This window comes from Tinamus guttatus, unplaced genomic scaffold, assembly GCF_059628265.1.
Source record: "Tinamus guttatus ecotype Peru unplaced genomic scaffold, ASM5962826v1 Tinamus_guttatus_pri_ptg000125l, whole genome shotgun sequence".
In the NCBI taxonomy this organism is placed as follows: Eukaryota; Metazoa; Chordata; class Aves; order Tinamiformes; family Tinamidae; genus Tinamus; species Tinamus guttatus.
The window spans coordinates 6,673,670-6,692,520 of record NW_028288659.1 but is presented as its reverse complement, the minus strand read 5'-3'; the positions used below and the strand labels follow the sequence as shown (position 1 = coordinate 6,692,520).

General features: G+C 36.1%; 1 protein-coding gene across 1 annotated transcript; it reads left to right on the top strand.

Moving 5' to 3' along the window:
- The first annotated feature begins 1,821 nt into the window (after window positions 1-1,821).
- Window positions 1,822-18,332, top strand: NUP37 (nucleoporin 37). Its single transcript, XM_010225906.2, has 9 exons — window positions 1,822-2,006; window positions 2,793-2,917; window positions 3,907-3,979; window positions 8,440-8,534; window positions 14,252-14,342; window positions 16,022-16,203; window positions 16,701-16,751; window positions 17,160-17,253; window positions 18,001-18,332. Exons 1-9 carry the CDS (start codon window positions 1,851-1,853, stop codon window positions 18,112-18,114), a joined length of 981 nt encoding a protein of 326 aa, XP_010224208.2. The 5' UTR covers window positions 1,822-1,850; the 3' UTR covers window positions 18,115-18,332.
- Window positions 18,333-18,851: the final 519 nt, after the last annotated feature.

Here is an 18,851-nt window from a genome sequence, read left to right as displayed (position 1 = left end):
TTGCTTAAAATAAAATAGAACCTGTGACTCCTGCTGCCTTTAAATTGGCTCTTCTTTGAAAGGCAGCACCCACTGCTGCATGCAGGACCTAGCAAGAAGTGTCATTTACTTATACACTTATACAGAACAAAATTAACCTTTCCTCTTATTCTATTACACCTTGTTCACACACAAAACACACCTTTTTTTATTAATATACACATGAAGAATAAGCAGGCATAGGAGAGAAGAGAAAAAAACAGGAAACTTCTCACAACAAATGATACAGCAACATGAGTTGTAATGATTTGTTTTTCCAACGTGTTTGGCAGGAGAATGGGCGAGAATGACATGCTTTGTTTTATTTCTGTAGATGCGAACGAGCCAGGTGGGTGCTTGCCCAGAGGCAAGCAGGTGCCAAGCTGACATGGGCTAGGCAATCTCTCCCGAGGTGTTTCTCCATTCTTTCCCTCCCCACTATTACCCAAACTGAGAGATGCCCGAGGAACAAGCAGAACCACTCTGAGCAAGCATCTCGAACAAGCCTTAAATAAATAAATAAAATCCCTGTCCTATGCTATCGCCATTCCCATCACGACTTCCTTCGGCCTGAGGGCCCCGGCCGTGGGCGCCCCTCACCGTGACGTGGGGCACCCGCTCGTTGCCGGGAGCGGGGCAGCGGTCCGTGTGTCCCCCTGGGCTTTCCCCCCCGCTCCGCGGCCGACGAGGCACCCCCGCCGCTCTGCTAGCAGCAGCAGCTACCTGCGTGACCAGGAGGGAGCCGGCACCGCGGGAGCCCGTAACGGCCCTCCCTGGCAGTTTAAATTTAAACCCTCCGCAGCTGCCCAATCGGGGCGCGCGGGCCCTCACCCGGAAGCAGAAGCCGCCGGTACCGGGCTGGGAGGCGCTGCTACCGTTGGCGGGGCCGTTGCCGCTGGCGGGGCCGGGCGCTCTGCGGCGCAGAGGTGCGTGGGGGCCCCGGCGGGGGACGGGCGGCCGCGGTGGGGGCGGGAGCCGCGGGCCGCCCTCGGGCACCCGCCCGGCACCGGCCCGAGAGTCGCAGGGTGGCGGAGGGTGGAAGGGGCCTCCGTGGATCATCCAGGCCAACCACCCTGCCCCAGCAGGGACTCCTAGAGCACGTGTCGCAGGGTCGCATCCAGCGGGTCTGGAATGTCTCCAGGGAAAGGAGGCCCAACAGCCTCTCTGAGTATCCTGTTCTAGGAACCTGATTTGCCTGACAATTGCTACTGCTACATCGAAGTACTAAATCATAAATACATATATGTCCCTTTCCTAGCTGACTGCAAACTTTTCCTGCTAGGAGGAAGTTCAGAAGCTCTGTCTGCAGTTTGGTTGGCCTAAGCCATGAAACCCTGTTTTAACATTCTGCATGACAGTATGAACAGTTACAACTGGGCAGCTCTGGTTAACTCTGCTTTTAAACAAATACGCACTGTCCTTTAAAGAGATGCAGTAGAGAACAAAATTTGAAAGTAGCGATGCGTCTTTTGTGCCCTTTGAGCTGAAAACTGAGCAGTTCTCTGTGTGAATTGTCTGCTATGTGCAGTGACAATAATGTCAATAATGAAACAAAATTTGCGATTATTACAGAAGTCAGTAGACATATTTGAATGTATGTAAGTGGGTCAGTAAATCTCTTGATTGATGGAGTTGCATGTAAAATACAAGCACACGGAGCTTAAATACTGCTTTTGTGTTCTTTTTAAAAGTGGTATTATAGCAAAACTTGATTTGTGCCAAATACTTTTTCTTTACATAAATGTTAATGTTTGCATTTTCAATCCTTATGTGTAGGTATATATGTCTTCATCTCATAGAAGAAATCAATATTCTGATTTAGTTCACTGAAAATGAAGCAAGATTCTGCTAGAAATGCTGCATACACTGTGGATTGTGAAGATTATGTGCATGTGGTAAAATTCAATCCATTTGATAGTGGAGACTCATGTGCCCTAATTGCATATGGTGGCAATAATTACGTAGTTGTTGGAACCTGCAGATTTCAGGTGAGTTTGTTACCACTGAGATCTTAATTTTTTTCTGGTACATGAAGATTCCAGCTGCTTGTCTCCTTCTGCCCGCTTCCTTTCCCCAGGCAGTCTGTTACTGTAATGAGTGTAGAATATTTATTATCTGAGAAAACATATATTTTGTATATATGTATTTTATACAAGTTGATATAATTGAATAATGAACAAAACACTGTGAGGTTACCATTCTGTTGGTGTGAAGTACTTCTTGAGTAGATGGCAATGAAGCAGTAGTGAGCAATCCCATCTGTATTATGGCTTGGAAATGTTGCTGATTGCTGTCTGGTAACTCGGGCAGACAGCATTGTAATGTATAGCTTAATATTTACTGTTCATTGCGCAAACTGTACTTTTAAAATCACAATCAAGTCCTTTTTTTGCACACTTCTCTAAGACTTTAAGCTTACCTAAAAAACAGTGGTTATGACTATTTGAAAGACATGGTTGAAATAGCTATGTCTTTTTTTTTTAATTTAAGAAAGACTCTAAGAAGCAATTACTTAAAATATTTTTATTTTCTGACTTCTGTGCTCTGTGTTGTGCTGTAGTCTGAGACCAGCAATCATTCCATGCTTTTTAAGGAAGTATTTACATATTTTCAAGTAAATATTGTCATTATGTTCCAAATTTTCATTGTGAAGGAATTACCCCAAAAAATTGTAAGTCTAGCTTAAAATAAGCCTTTCAATTTCACATCAGTCTGAATTGTTAGCAATAACAAAGATACTGTTTTGGATTAGCTAACTTTAATGTATTCTGTAGGAGGAAGATGCTGAGGTGGAAGGGATGCAGTATAAAACGCTAAGAACATTTCACCATGGAATCCGAGTTGATGCCATAGCATGGAGTCCAGAAACTAGACTTGATGCTTTACCTCCTCAGTTAAGGTATTTAAACTAGATGAGTACAGTAAATCGTCACCTCTTACCTGTTTGCCCTTCTTTCTTAATATTGAATTAAATTTAAAGCTCTTGGCTGAAATCTAGCTCTGTAGGAATCACTTGTCCAGTCTCTGATCAATTCACTAGAATGATGATTTCCTTCTCAAGGTTGTCCTTGCTTTTTGTTTTGTGTCCAATCTCCTCGTCCCCTACAAATGAACCAGTAAAGGTTACTTCTCCCTCTCCTGTGCTCGCTCTCTCCCTTTTTTTTCTCCTCCTCCGTCCCACTGAATTAATTATTTTAATAGTGCTAAAAATAGCCAATTCTTTCTTCATACATCTGTCAAGAAAGAACTCTTAGATACTTTACTGTTGATGAAACTGAGGTAATGTCCCATCTCTCATAAAGTTCATATGTGATGTTCTGTGTAGTGTGGGCTGTGTTTAGGAGCAAATCTGAGGCAATTTGTGGGACCAGTTGAGGTGTAAGTCTAGAAAGAAGGCAAACTGTTAAATATGTGCTTAACATGAATTGTTCCTGATAGCTTGTAAGCCTCTTCAAAGTTCTCCTAATTTGTTGTGCAAATATATAGATTCACTGTTTTGTTTAAAATACATTAAAAAGTGGCTTATGGGCTTATGCTTGGGTGTCTGTAAACACCGGTAACAAGGTGAAACTACCTCCAGGTATGTTTCAGTAGCAGGTATGAGACTTTTCAGTTAACTAATAGTCCATTTAGATTTAGCTTTGTAATAAACCTCGTTTCCTTCCTTTAAAGTATTCTTGCCGTTCAGATAAGCTGTCATTATAATTTTGAATGCTTGCTGCCCAAACAATTAGATAGATCAAACTAGATAAATTAGAAATTTTGTCAAAATATTAATTTCCTCTTGAATGTTACTTTGCATCTTTAGCTTGGTGTGGAAATCTGGTGAAGAGCCTACTGTATCAATGTTAGTTGACAAAAGAGCTTTTCTGTGTGCAATGGTTCTAGGTTTTGTACTGCAGCTTCTGATAAGAAGTTAAGGCTATTTACTTCAGATCTGCAGGACAAGAATGAATATAAGGTAAGGTGATTTTAAAGTATTTAAACAACTCTTGTTGTTGCTTATGCTTTTACTGTTTATGTTAAGCAATTAAACTGATTTTAAATTTCTTCAGTCTTTAGTGGAATGTAAGCTATTGTTCATCTCTTTCATTCACCTAATGTCCTGCATGAGATACATATGCTGCAATGATCTACAGGGAAGATCATTGTATTGTATGTATTCCTCTGTCTTTAAAAGTGGAAATTAAGATATTAATGTTAATCGTGTTTTGATAATGTGTGTTACCAAGACAGTAATGAGCCACAGATGTCACTTATGCATACTGATAATGGATATATGTGTATATATGTATGCGTATATATATATATATATATAACATTTTCTTTGTTATTGCATACATTCTCTTATCCGTTTCCCTCTTTCATGCTTGATCCACCATCTCTTCTGGCTTTGTCACCCAGACAATGGGTTAATGTGGAAAACTGAGAAGCTGTGGGAATGGTGAAAGTTAGGAGTGAGAAACTGTGAAAGTTAGGAATAACAGATTAGCAGACAGAGAAACCTAAAACACAGGCCGGGCGCACCGATCTCTGGTTGGTTACCTGTTGTCTGTTAGCAGGATTGGACCCAGATAGCAATAGAGTCAAGGAATTGGCTGGAGACAGGGGGAGGGAGTGCGTGGACAGTGTATGTTCACATATTTGGAGAATATATAAATTTAGTTTGATGCTCAATAAAACAGCTTCTAGCTCCTGGTCCTAAAAACCTTAAGCCCCTGCTCCTTCAGTGCTCCAACAGGTTAACTGACAAAGTTGCAAACAGCTTTGACATCTCTCTCAAAATATTTCTGTATGTTTTCAAAGTTGTTTTCTTATGAATTTAAATTGCTTCTCACCAAAGTGATCTATTTATATGTATTTATATAATACATCTGAGTGTGATGCCATGGATGTTGTTTTGCAATAAACATGAAAGCTGTTAATTATGTTCATTAGATGCTAACGATCAACAAATTAATGTGGCTTCACATAAAATTGAAAGTGATAGTCATAACAGTTCATAGCTTCCGTACCTCTTACTGATGCCCCCTCACGCACATCTCCCATTACCTGTTCCATGGCAGATGGTACCTGCTTCTGCACCTTCCAGAGTTGACTTCTTTTCATGGCTACACGAGGCTTTCAGGCTCTTGCAGCTCAGCAGGAGAAACAATCCAGACTTAAAGACTAGAAATTCTCAAGAGATCTGTCTCAATGGAAGTTTGTTGCTTGCAGAGAAATAATTAATATTAAAACTCAGACAAACACACCTTTGATTGTTTGAACTTGTATTTTAAAAGCTCATGAATTAACAAGCTTATTCTAATGTAGAAATCTACTAAGTTGTTTATTATTAAATTAGAATTCAATTACAAGCAGGCACTTACAGCAATCATTTTGAATGTACCTGTTGAGATATTTCTTTTCTAGTTTATTGTCCATGTGTAATCCCAAAGAGAAAAAAAGCAACTCAGCACCACAGACTACTGAATGTTTGCCTTGGTTTATACCTAGAAATAACTTTGAAATGATGCTTCCTCATTATGGTCACAATTATTTTTCAATTAAAAAGGTTCTTCAGCAAATAAATTCTTCCACCTTTAGGTTTTCTTTTTATATGGAGCACTGTTATAATTAGAAGATTCTTTTGCAAAAGCAAGTTCATTGTCTAGCACTTAAGAATATATCTATATATTTAATAATAGAGAGCAGAGACTGCAGATAATATAGCAATGCAACGCACATTGGACACAAGAATGTGCTATTTAGGCTAAGCAGCCCTAGCTGTATGTACCAGCAATTTAGAAGTTATTTTGCCCTAGAAGGAACCAAGCAATCATACTATCTTGATTATTCAAAACCAGTTCATATGAGTAAGTTACTGAAGTGTATATTGAAGTAGATAAAAGAATTGTAAAGTTAGATTTATTCATTCATTCATTTATTTATTTTGTCAACCGAAGATATAGAGGAGCAGTGCTTCTTAGTTTTTCACACTAAAGAAGATGAAAGATATTTGATGCTTAGGCAATACTGTTAAGTTTTTGTTGTTAGCACTGTTCATGCTAGGTCTGTCGTTGGACTTAGTCTATGAACTTCATTCAGAATGGACTGAGATTAAGGAAAGAGTTAAAATCTACTGTTAATGTATCAGGCTTAGTCTAATGTTAAAAATAATCAGAAAACATCTAGAAAATACATACATTTACCTAATGGTATGGATCTCATTAGTGAAAGGAAAGAATGTGAACTACTGTGTTTATATTGATAAAAATTATGTTTAGTATACTTTTCTTGTCAGAAAGAAAGAGCTAGCTCAGGTCTAAAGTATTTGCAAAGAAAAAAAAAAGCTATGTTTCAATTGATTTAAAATAAGCTTATTTTAAAAATAAGCACGGTACACTGATTTCGTAGTAATGTGCAATTGGAACCTCAGGAAAAAGTATTTCATAAACCTCAGTTTGAAATTCTTGATGAACACATGGAGGACTGTTTCATTGTGTAGTGAACAATTTATACATGGGACTTTCAGAAGAGGTACAAAATGTTCAAATACAGGGGAAGAAGGTATGTGATTACAGTTAAAATGTAATCTCTGAACATCCTGTCTTTTATAGTAAACAATTAGTATGTTACTTCTGGAGGGACATTCTCTGGTTTCTCAGTGGAAAAACCTGTCTTGATGTTATTTTCATCAATGAACTGCAAGCATAGTGAGATTTCTATTACATCAATGAACTTCAAGCATAGTGAATTGTCTATTACTTTGTCAACATGACTAATCATGGGTTGGACTAAGCAAGGTAAAATGACTGATTGTCAAAAAATATTTTTTTTCTTTTTTGAGGTTTTAATACGGAAATGTATTGTCACTTCTTTCTCCCTTCTCCGGTTTCAAATTTTGTTTAATAAAAGACATACTTGCTCAGAACCATGGAAGTAAAATGAGGCAAGAATTTCAGAATGCTGAAAACTTTCAGAGGCTTGCATTTCTGTCTAAGTAATTTAGTATTGTTTAAAGATGGATTAGTTTTAGTATAGTGCACTGTGTTTTATTAACATAGTAGCTACTGGAAAAATTAAGCTGGTCACTGAAAATGTTCCTCTATTCAATTGACTAGGCTGTGATAATTTTTTTTGGAGAAGGGACTTAAATATTGTGCATGCTTTACAAATTAATTTTAGTTAGTTCTGTAGCTCTTTTGAGAATCAAATATTGTTAGAAAGCAGGTAGCTTGTTTTCCTTTCAGGAAGCTGTGGGAAACAGTTGTTTGCATTCCACCTTGTTTTTCTCTGCAACCACTGCAGGTTGTGCTTTTATCCAGGTGTTTTTCCTTTCTTTTTTTGATGCCTTGATGCCAAGAAAAAATAGCTATAGCTTGAGAAAACCTTGAGACTTAATCTGATATACTGAAGGGGGTAGAACAGATATAACAGCTACCCATGCATATTTGGTTTTTTATCACAAAGTCTTGGTAATCAGAGAAAACATGTACAGTTCATCAGATTCAACAACTGATCTCTTAACTAGATACAAATTTTCTGTTGTGACCAGTGATGCCTTAGTTTTATTCATGTCACATGAATAATTTTTGAAGTACTTAAAAGTAATTTTAAGCCTCTAAATGGAGAAATGCATAAAGAATGCATAAAGCACTATTTCCTGTCAAATCCTTAATAGAAATTGTGCTTGATTGCTAAAGAGAAGTGTGTTGAATGGCTTGCTTGTTGTTTATCCACCAATTCCCTGGCTTACTGCTCTCCCAGGAAAAAAACGCTCCTGTAGCTTGCAGTAATTCCCAGCAGGAACATACATCAAGACTATCATTCAGAGATAAGAGTTACTAATTGGTAATCAGAGTGCTTTAAGCTGTGTTGACCGTGTGTACATTCACTTCCTGCACATTCTCCTTTTTCCCTCTGTGATTTATCCTCTACCTTCAAAATTCAGTGCTCAAAGGAAGACAGAGCAGCTCTGGTGCCACTTATCTCTGTCAAGCAAGAACATCTGTCTGAGATCTGTAGTAATTGCAAGGAATAGCAGATTACCTACAGTGTGAATATACACATGAATTAGGCCTCTTCAGTTACTGACAAATAACTTAGAATCATAGAATGCTTAAGGTTGGAAGGGACCTCTAGAGGTCATCTAGTCCAACCCCCCGGCACACGCAGGGTCACCTAGAGCACGTGGCACAGGACTGCGTCCAAGCGGGTTTTGAAGATCTCCAGAGAAGGAAACTCCACAACCTCTCTGGGCAGCCTGTTCCAGGGCTCTGTCACCCTTATAGAACTTCTTCCACCCCAACTTGTAAATGGTAGCTACTCATACATATAGTGGGTCTATTAAATACATGGCAGGCTGTTGGGACAGTCAGCTCTGTTACTTTTATCTTGATGTTACAAATTTTTGTATTTCCTTTTTTTTCTGATTGACAGGAATTTGATGGCCACGCAGATTACATAAATGATCTGGTGTTTGCTCCCAAAGAAGGTCAGGAAGTTGCAAGTGTGAGTGATGATCATACGTGCAGGTGTGTATTTTATTCAAAATATCATTGACATAGTGCTGTGCGGTCTTTATGTTCTGTTTTATCTTGAATTATGCACGATTTCTCTCTGGGATGGAAAGAGGTCAGAAACAGAAGATGCAGGTTATGTAGTTTTGAGCTATTACAGACTTTCCATTCTGTAATCAGATGAGTCAAGTTTAAACCCAGTATATGCGTGTGAACTTGTTAGCTTACTGAAATTTATTAGACTTACTAGTAGATTACATGGCCTAAGGACAGTACTGTGCTAGTACGGTGGCATACTGGTAATTCATAATAACCATATAATTGTTCCAAATTCCAATAGTTAAGTTTTGTTTGCAACTGAAAGCATAGGGGAAACAAAAAAAAAAAAAGAAAACAAAAAAAAAAAAGAGAGAAACAACAACAAAATGCTGATTAAGGTTTTGTAGAACAAGAGGTTATTTTTTCTTATCAAAAGATTCGCCTATCCTCTTCTCATAGCAGCTCTGTAGATTCATATGCCCTGTTGTTCCACCCTGTGGTGCAGATCACTATTTGGGAGAGCAGGGGAGTTGCTGAGTGTTGTTACAAGTTGTTGTAATGGTGGTATGAGTTTTTGACAAAGCACCATCTTTGACTTTGGCGAGGATAATTAAAAATTTGGTTCAATTAAGGGACTGTTTTAATCTTTCTGTGATCATATGGGTTATACTTGCTCTTTACAGTTACCGTCTTATAAATTCCTATTTGAACAACAGGTAGTATTTAGGAGAAAAAAATGCTGTATTTTTAGATGATTTTAAAAAAATATATTCTGCTTGAAGACAGCTGCTACCTGCTAAGAGAGAAGGGAATAGCTAGTGATGATTACTTGGTGTATAAGATTTTCTAAAGGGCATATGATCAGCTGGTTTAAGTCATTCTAGATCTGTGATTGGGCTACTTTATCTTAAATTAATTGAAAATTTGAAAGGCCTGTGACTTTTTTAATGCTCCTAGGGAACTTGGAAGTGCTACTTTGAGCAGTAGTCAGACTTTCTACAGCTGTTCTGTCTCTCTTCCCAACAAAATCATTAGGAATGAGTAGCAGAAATGTATGATTTATTCCAAGTTTATTCTGATTTATTTCCTATCCTTGATTTCTTCATTAAATCTAAACTAATATTATATTTGTTTAGCATAGCGCTATTTGAATTCTTTTTTAATGGCACGCTTAGTGTTCCTGGGATGAAAGAGATCTGTTTTAAAACAATAATTTTCTTGATACTAAATTAAAATTAAATGAAAATGTTGTAATTAATGTATGCTCTCAAGATTTGAACTTTGAGTAAGTTTGAAAGGCATTTTATGCAGTAAACCATAAAATCTTTGGTTAAAAGCCATGGGAAATATGTGATTTTTTTTTTTTTTTGGCTACTTGAGGTATAATTTTTTCCATGCATGCATGTGGAGCATGAAGACTTTTTTATTGAATTTAAAGGTTACACTTTCAAAGCTAATGGAAAATGCATTCCCTGGGACTTACCAAAATCATTCCTTACTTACTGTGTAATTTACTTCAGCAGTAATGTAAGAAGAGGAATATTTTCTCTTAGTACTGAATTTATGTCCTTTTTTTTTTTTTTTTTTTTTTTTTTTTCTCTCAGCATCATCTGTTAATTCCTTTGGAATGTAGTACTTGAACAATTAGTATAAAAACACACTTTTTCAGTATTTGCATATTACTCTGTTAGAGTTTCCCTTTTGAGTCTAAATAATGGCTTAGTTAATGTTTCTGCATGCAACTCTGATAGAATATATACAAACTTCTTTAGATCTTCCATTGTTTGCACTCAGCAATGGAAGCTCTGCAAAATAGTGGAGATATCTAAAGGAATTTTTATGCATTAAATAATGCTGTCAAAGGCCGCTGCAGCGGTGACATCTCAGGTTTGGTTGTTTCTTGGATAGAAGACAGTTGGTGCAGGTTGAATACTGCATGAGGAGATGATGGCAGTATATTCAAAGATTGTTTGTTCCTTTAAAATATTACTATGGAGTTCAGCAGTTCTTGTCCTTTCATGTAATCTCTGTAGATCTAGTTGGTTTTGCAACACGGGATCTTCCCAGCTGCAAAAGTAGAACTGAACTAAAAGAACTTTTATATAAGAATAGTTATAGTAACCATCGGTTGGGTAGCTGAAAAGGATGTGCCATATGCATTCATAGACAAGAGGAGCGGTGTTGGTGTATGAATCTTGTGGTTCTGTGTGCCTGGTATCTTAAAATGAATAACCTAGAAAACGCTGTTTGTATGAATGAAGGCATTTTTAGAAAATGTGTAGAAACAGCCCATTTTGTTGCAGTTATCCACAATCATATTAAAGATCAAAATTCTTCTAGCTAAAATCGTAACTGCAAAGTTATTTTAAAAAAATTTTTCTTCTACCTAAGTCTGGTCTAAATTCTGCAGTGGGGAAGTGTTAGCTGGGAAATGCACTGTGATTTATACATACAAATTATTTTAGTCAGTAAAAGAAAATAAATGGGTAGTAATTACTGTTTATTTTATCTTTGGCTTTACATCTGTCTCTTTCTATGAACACTTGCAGTCTCTTTCCATTGTTTACTAAATAGCCTTGTATATTTACAGCAGGAAAGCAAACAGAATTTGGAAAGGTCCTCCCCTAGGTAGCTTTGTATGTATTTTCATTAGTTCCTCATGACTTGTAGAATCCAGGCAATTGCCCTTTTCCTGGAGGTCACAAAAGTAGTCTTAGTGTTAACACTAGAATAAAAGGTCAATTTGTTGCATTCTGTGTATCTATAAAAGTGAGTTTTTAAAAAATATATATATTTTTGAGTTGTTTTTCCCATTAGCAGAATAATAGACAACAACAAACTGTGGAACTATAATAGCTTGAACAGAAACAATATAAAACTTTTTCATATAAATCCATTGGAACTCTTGGAAAAGTTGGTCTGGGATTTTTGCAAACCCGTATAGCTAGCACCTGTGCTCCAATGTAATGCAGAACAGAAATATTTTATATTTTGCATTCCTACTTTCTTCTTTTAGGTGATCCTGCGTTGTGGTAGGGAATTATATTTGAGGTTTCTTCTAGCTCACAACTCTGTTCCACTATTCCCAAATAACTGTAGTTGTCATATATATGTTAATCATGTGATACAAATAGCAAATTATTGATACATTTATTCAATGGCATTTCTATATATTGGTAATTTTTTATTAGAGATCAAATGCCATTGAAAAAAATGTACCAATTAGTATAAAGATTGAGAAATGCGAAGGAAATATAAAAGGAATGTGGAGGAAACAGGAGATTTTATTTTTCAGAAATGGGAGATTTTATTTTTCGCTACCTGCAACTGAGTTAATTAAGATTTGAGTAATTAAGTGAAATCCAATTTGGATACAATTTTGGATTTTGCACATTTGTCACTTGTGTTAGTCAGAGGAACACTAAAAAGAGTTTGTTGAATGCATATACAACCGTAAACTGCCATAATAACATGACTTCATGCATTCAGTGAAGGATTCTATTTTGATACAGATTGCCTAATTATTTGCAAAACTAATTGATATTATGTTTATTATCAAAAAAGAAAGTAAGAAAATATGTAAAAGGTGTTATTCATACCTTTTTTTCCCCCCTCTCCTATAAGGGTTCATTACTGACAATTTTGCCAGCCTGCAAAATAAGAGATATAAACTTGGCATTTTATGAACAACAAAGTTAGGGAGAAAGCAGAAATTTCTGTCTCAACACCTAATAATCTCCTTCACTTCGGGGAAGAAAACATGATGGCATGCTCCCTTGGTCAAAATGATTCACCATCTTCTATTATATCATAATTTTCTCCCTGCACAGTAAATACACATGGAAAGTGTTGATTTGAGTTGGACAAATCTACAAGGCAAAATTTCTGGCAGTAGAAGAAAGTATTGTATGTTTCTAAATTACCTAATCAAGCAGATATTTCATTTTTTAAGCACTTGTCAGGTTTTTGTTTTGCTATTTTTTAATAAGGACACTGATCCTTCAAGATTAGAGACCCTGTGAGTTCTACAGGGAAAACAAATATTTGATCTGTTGTGGTTTGGCATAAGAAGATAACATTGTTCATTAAATATTTTTACTTTATTCTGGTATACTGTGTCTAGACTTGTGATTTATTATTTAAGAATTTTTTGAAATCTCTTAAATATAAAGCTGTAAGCACCCCGGTGAGATATAAATTAAAAAAGCCCGGAGGAAGTGAGCAAAAATTATTCTAAAATAAACAATAAGAGTGCTCAGCTAACTCTAAAGACTAATAGGAATGTTATGCTTAAATTTGACCTCTTTAAGGCTTTATATGTATAGGAGGTAAGATACCTGTGTATATTTCTGTATCGACATGTATATAAATACTATCAGACTTCCACAACTGTGATATTCCTGTCCTACACCTGAGCTGCTGATCTTGCAGGCAGAGAGGCCGTTGAGGAGTGGCCAAGATGTCAAATAGCCTCAGTCGTGTTTGTGTTGCATCTTCCGAACTGAGCAGGCTCGCCGCTCAGTAACGCTCCTCGGGGAGGCATCCGGAGTAAAGTCACTCGTCACCTGAGCTAGTGTTGCTGATTCAGCATACGCCCTGTCAGTCAGTGTTTACCCCACACTATGGGTTGATTTATTTATTTTTAACTGCTTAATAGTAGGCTCCCCTAAAGGAAAAGGGTAAAGCAAAACATGTGACTTACTGAAAGCTTGCCAAGGCTTCCTGTGATCTACTGTGCCTTTGTCACAAGTCCTTTTGTTTGCTTTAGCTTCACCTTTAGTTTCTTATGTTTTACCTTAGTCTTGTCTTTCCAGGAAAAAATCACAATTCATGCATTAGACAAGGAAAATGCTTTCATGCATGGTCTAATTATTCCTTTTGTGGTAATGTGGATGATGTAACTTACTTGTTACTTTAGTTCTGGTATAGTTATATCAGCCAGACAGATACTGATCTTCCCACTGTGTGGTGTCTCATTGTTTGTGGTATAGCACAAAGTCTGCAATACTGACTTAGGAATGAAGGGAACAGGTATCATCTAGGTTTTATGTCTAGATAACTTGTGTGAATTATTTGGATACTGGCCTCTCAAAAAGAGGCTTTGCTTAGTTTATGAAATTTTAAAATATTATCTTTAATAGTATAAACTTTAATTTTACATGGTATACTAAGTTATTGTCATGAAAGTTGTATTTATTATAGAATTTATTTTTATAATTGATATTTAACATAATACATGGAAATTCCCTTTGTTATCATAGAACAAATGTTAAATAAGCCAATACCTGTCAGGCACTTTCTTGCTTGAGCAGGCTGCTTGGAAGTATGTGGCTGTTTGTAAGTATCATGCCAAATGTGAGCTTTAATAATGGGATAGCTAGGTAATCTATTAATTATAGAGAAGAAACATGGTATTAGAATTTAACCTCTGGCCTCTCCTGACTTCTTAAGATAATGTTTCTAGTTCTGTGCATGATAGAGAAGACATCAGTACCTACTCCTTTCATTGACTTGGTCCTGAAAAATTAAACATCTGCAAATTTCATTCAAAGTGTTCTGTTGGTCTGTTTCTTCCCGAAGTGATAAAAATAAATACCAAATTTAATTTCATCATTTCCCGTGTTAAAAGTGAACTTACTGAAGCACTGAAAGTTAATGTATTAACAGTTTGTTTTATTTTATTTTTGCTTTAGGGTTTGGGATTTGGAAGGAAATGAGAAGGCCCATTTTGTTTTACGTTCTCCTGGAATGAGTGTTTGCTGGCATCCTGAGGAGGCTTTTAAGGTTGAGCTTTGCAAGTGGTTTTTTGTTGTTGTTTTTGTTTGTTTTGTTTTTGTTTTTCTTTTCTTTGAAATAATGTGGGGATGTACTTCTCTAACCTGACCCTTTGTGAAATAATAAGACTGAAGTTAGAGGAAGTAGTATGTCTTTTAATTGCATAATGGTTGGATCTGCTAGTGTGAAGTCATTGGACGTGAATTCCTGTTTACTCCTGTTCTCCTCATTTTACACTCAATCCCTTGTTCTTCCCTTCAAAAATATTCCTCCTTGATTACATGCATCAGTTGTTAACTGATCTGCTGATAGAGTCTTAATTTACAGTTACTGGAGAAAAGTTCAGGTTTTTCTCAGTTGTTTGATAATAAGGCTCACCAATAACACAGCTTGCTCTAAAGCAAGCCAAATTCTGAAAAGCATCTGTTTTGGAGTTAGCAAGGGATTTTGTTTTGCTCTTGCTAGAAATATGAGAAATATGTTCTGGAAAAAAAAAAAAGAAAAGAAATCAATACACTGTGAGTTAATATTTATTTCCGCTGTCCTGGGAAGAATTAATCAGCTGGTACATACCAAAGTATCTAGCTTTGCTAATGGTCTAGCCCTTGCATTCTTGAATTTATTCTTTTTATTGTACCAATGAATGACTGCCTTTAGCAGCTACAAATAACTGTTCAGATTACTACAGAACACACATGTCAAAGTATGAAAATATTTGGGTAACCATAGGGAAGAAGAATCATTTTTTTATCATGTTTCTTACCAATATCCAGCCTTTGATGCAGGTGGCATCAAATTGAATATTTGCTACTGGAAAACTTAATTAACATGGTCAAATTATTAGGTTAACCCTACACTTATACACAAGAGTCTTGAAATATTGCACAGATCTACACATATTAGCTTGATTTTTTTTTTCCTTGACCCTTATCAAGCAGCAGGAACACCTTTCTTTTAAAGGAAGGCCCTTCCAGAAAGCTAGTATAACTTTACAGGCTGATTTAAAGATTGTTGCAGGTCACTGCTTACTGCACCATGCCCATTAGGTAGAAAAGCAGAATGTTTCTGTGACAGTTTTCTTTTCCAAAACAAACCTGGAAGTTATTTCAGAGGGTATTTCTTTTGCCTTTCTTAAGTATTCTTAACAGCATCATTAAGAAACTCTTTCATCATTTAATCAGGAAGCTATTTCTACAAACTACTTGAATATTTTATATGCATGAATCAAAAGATGCTATACAAAATCACTGAGCACGAATGTAGATTCTAACATGATCAGTATTTTTGTTTTCTTGTCCAACACTATCTCTGTCAGTTCTTTATGCTTGGAGAGGAAGTTTTTTGTGATTGTGATAACTTTTGTGATTGTGAAAGTACAGTACATCTGTGGTTGAGAACTGGGATTTCTGGGTGCCAAAATTATATGCAAAGAGATAGATTGAAGTGCTTTTATATATCTATATGTACAAAGACATGTGTATATATAGGCGGGTGTGTACGTAGGTATTGTTGAAAGAGCATTCAGAAGAATGTTTTGTGGTATATTATGAAAAAATGTACTCATGTTAAGTCCAAATATTAATTCTTGCTTGAGGATATACTGGGTTTGCTAGCAGCTATTATGATTTAGTGCATGCTAAGAAGATTACAAGGTCTTATGAGCTTGCACTTTTCAATTTCTCTCACAGCTGATGGTAGCAGAGAAGAATGGAACAATACGATTCTATGACCTGCTAACCCAGCAGGCCATTCTGTCCCTGGAGTGTGAACAGAAACCACTGATGTCAGCTGACTGGTGTTTAAAGAATACTCTTAAAATTGGAGCAGTTGCTGGAAGTGATTGGCTAATTTGGGACATTGCTCACTCCAGGTATTTGAATAACCAGGAGAGGTTTCTCTGTTCTCTCCCTAAATAGCATATGGGGAGTTGTAGCCAGTTTATTAATTGCTTAAGTGATGATGCACTATATATTACACCACCTACTCAGGAGATAAATGAAAACTCGTCAGGATTTGTGAAACCAGTTCAGGCCATTCACTGATGTCCTCATGTTCATGGTTGGGGTTTTTTTGTCCATTTAAAATAGCATCTCTACAGCTTACATCTCACTGCAAGTTTTGTGCATCTGTGTCATTTTAACTTCTACATCTTATACACTTAATTACTGAGCAATAAGAAAGTGAAAAATCCTAATTGAGATGTTAGCCATTGGAATGTTCAAGTTTTACCTCGGCATCTTTATGAGCAATTTGTCATCCCCCCATATTTAAATAATGTGCCTTTAGTACATAGGGTACAAACTGTGGTTGTATGCAGAACAGTGAGGTGGGTTGTTTATTTGTTTTAACCAAAAATATCTGTTTTAGTTATCCACAAGATAAGAGACCTGTCCATGTGGATCGAGCCAGATTATTCAGGTATTAGTGTTGTCTCTATTTTGTATTTTCTCTCTATATATAAATATACCTGTAGGCAATCAGTTGTGAGTCTCAGGACCAGGTTCTATCTCATTTGAATCCCTTTTAGGGGGACCTATTCCATAAAGTTAGTGAAACTTGTGCATGACGAACATTTAATTCGTATAAGTGATATTTGCATGAATTTATTCTGTTTCAATAGTGTGTAGATGGGACTGAGGGTGGTACATTGTTTAAAACATGCCATTTCTCTAAATTTAAATATCTGGTGTCAGTTTAAGTATGTTTTAAAATGTGAATGAAAATCAGATGGTCTTACACAGATGACCACAAGGGTGAGAGCTCAAGTTTGTGCTCTTCTGATAGTCTGATGGTGATATCTGAAAGTTGCGTTAATTTTGCTCCTAGATGGTCCCGAGTAAATGAAAATCTGTTTGCAACCACTGGGTTTCCAGGAAAGACAAATACTCAATTACTGGTTCATCATTTAGGACATCCACAGGTAAATTTTTAAATTCCGCTGTTGGGATGTCATTGCATCTGTTTACTTTAAATCAAGCTGGTAAGCAGTTAAAAGGTGCGATTATAAACTAGGCAAAGACATGCAGAAATTTCAGTTGGGTTTTTTGTGTGTGTCTTTTTTCTCATCCCTATGGTAGTGAGGGATTTAAAAAAATATAAAAAAGTACATTGTATTTAGCCTGTTGGGTGGCGTTTTTGGCGGGGAGGGAGGGAAACATGGTTGTGTTGTTGTGTGTGTGGTTTTTTTTTTTTGGTTTATTTTTAAGTATGTTTTAAAATGTTAATTATATCTGGAGACAATGCATGTGAAGCACAGGATGTGTTTTGTTGTTGCTAAGGGTAGCATGCATTTGTAAAGATCACAGCAAAAATAGTATCTCCAAAAATACTGTTTGCATGTAACAATAAGAGGAAGTAATTTCATTTTAAAAGATCTCTAAGTTTGAAAGTATGTGCTTTAAATAATAATGGAAATAATTAAGAAAATTTTTTTTAATCGTGGAATATTTTGGTGCATCTTATTTAATATATAGCAAATAGCTACTGCAAGTAGGTAACAGATTATCAAATTTGTCAGCTTGATTCCTGGTGTATTTTAACTATATTTGTTGAGGAGTATTAAATCTATTGAGTTTATTTGTTTATGCACTTTGATATATGTGGTGTAGTAACCATTTATATGGTATATTTTATTTATATTTATTTCTTTGTCTCTCTTCTTTTCAAGCCCATTCTTATTGGCACTGCAGCTGTAGGATCTGGCTTGACGTGGCACAGAACTCTTCCATTATGTGCAGTCGGAGGAGATCATAAAATTTTCTTTTGGGTGACTGAAATGTAAAATAAAAAATTATTTTGATTATTAAACTTCACAGCCTAATGTCCTTTCTGCATAAAACATAAAGGAATTTCCTCTTTATACTGGTATTTATTTGATAAGAAAACAAAACACTTTTTATGATTTTTAGTTGGCAAACATAACAATTTTCATAAAATCAGGTATAATGCACTTGCCACTTGCTTATTTTTCCTGCAAAATAAAATGTCCAAAGTTTTTTTTTTTTAAATAATAATAATACTTTCTGCTTCTTTTTTTAAGGTGAATTTTTAAGAGAGGTTTTGGTGGTGTTTGTTGGGGGGTTGTTTTGTTCTTTTAAGAAATTACATTTCTGGCCATCTCTGTCTGCTAAAGCTCTGTTAACCCAGTATGAATACTTTGCAGTTGTCCATGTTATACCTACACCAACCATGCCTGCCTCTGTTGAACTTTCCTGGCCCTCACTATTTTAATTAAAAAAAGAAATGCAATAATCTCCTATCATAAAATGTTATTTGTGAGGCTGTTTGGTGAATTAAAAGTGAAATTCTGTACCAATTCAACCGATAATGCTACAAAACTGGAAAATTCTTTTTTGGCCTTAAGATTGTCATATGCACTTTAAATTGAATTTGCCCTCTTCTAACAGGAAGTAATTTTCTAATAGTGTGTTGTTCTGCCTGAAAATTCTCTCTACATTTGTTTTGTCTTTGTAGCGATATGTTAAGTAAAATAGTAATAATAAGTTAGCTGGACCTTGT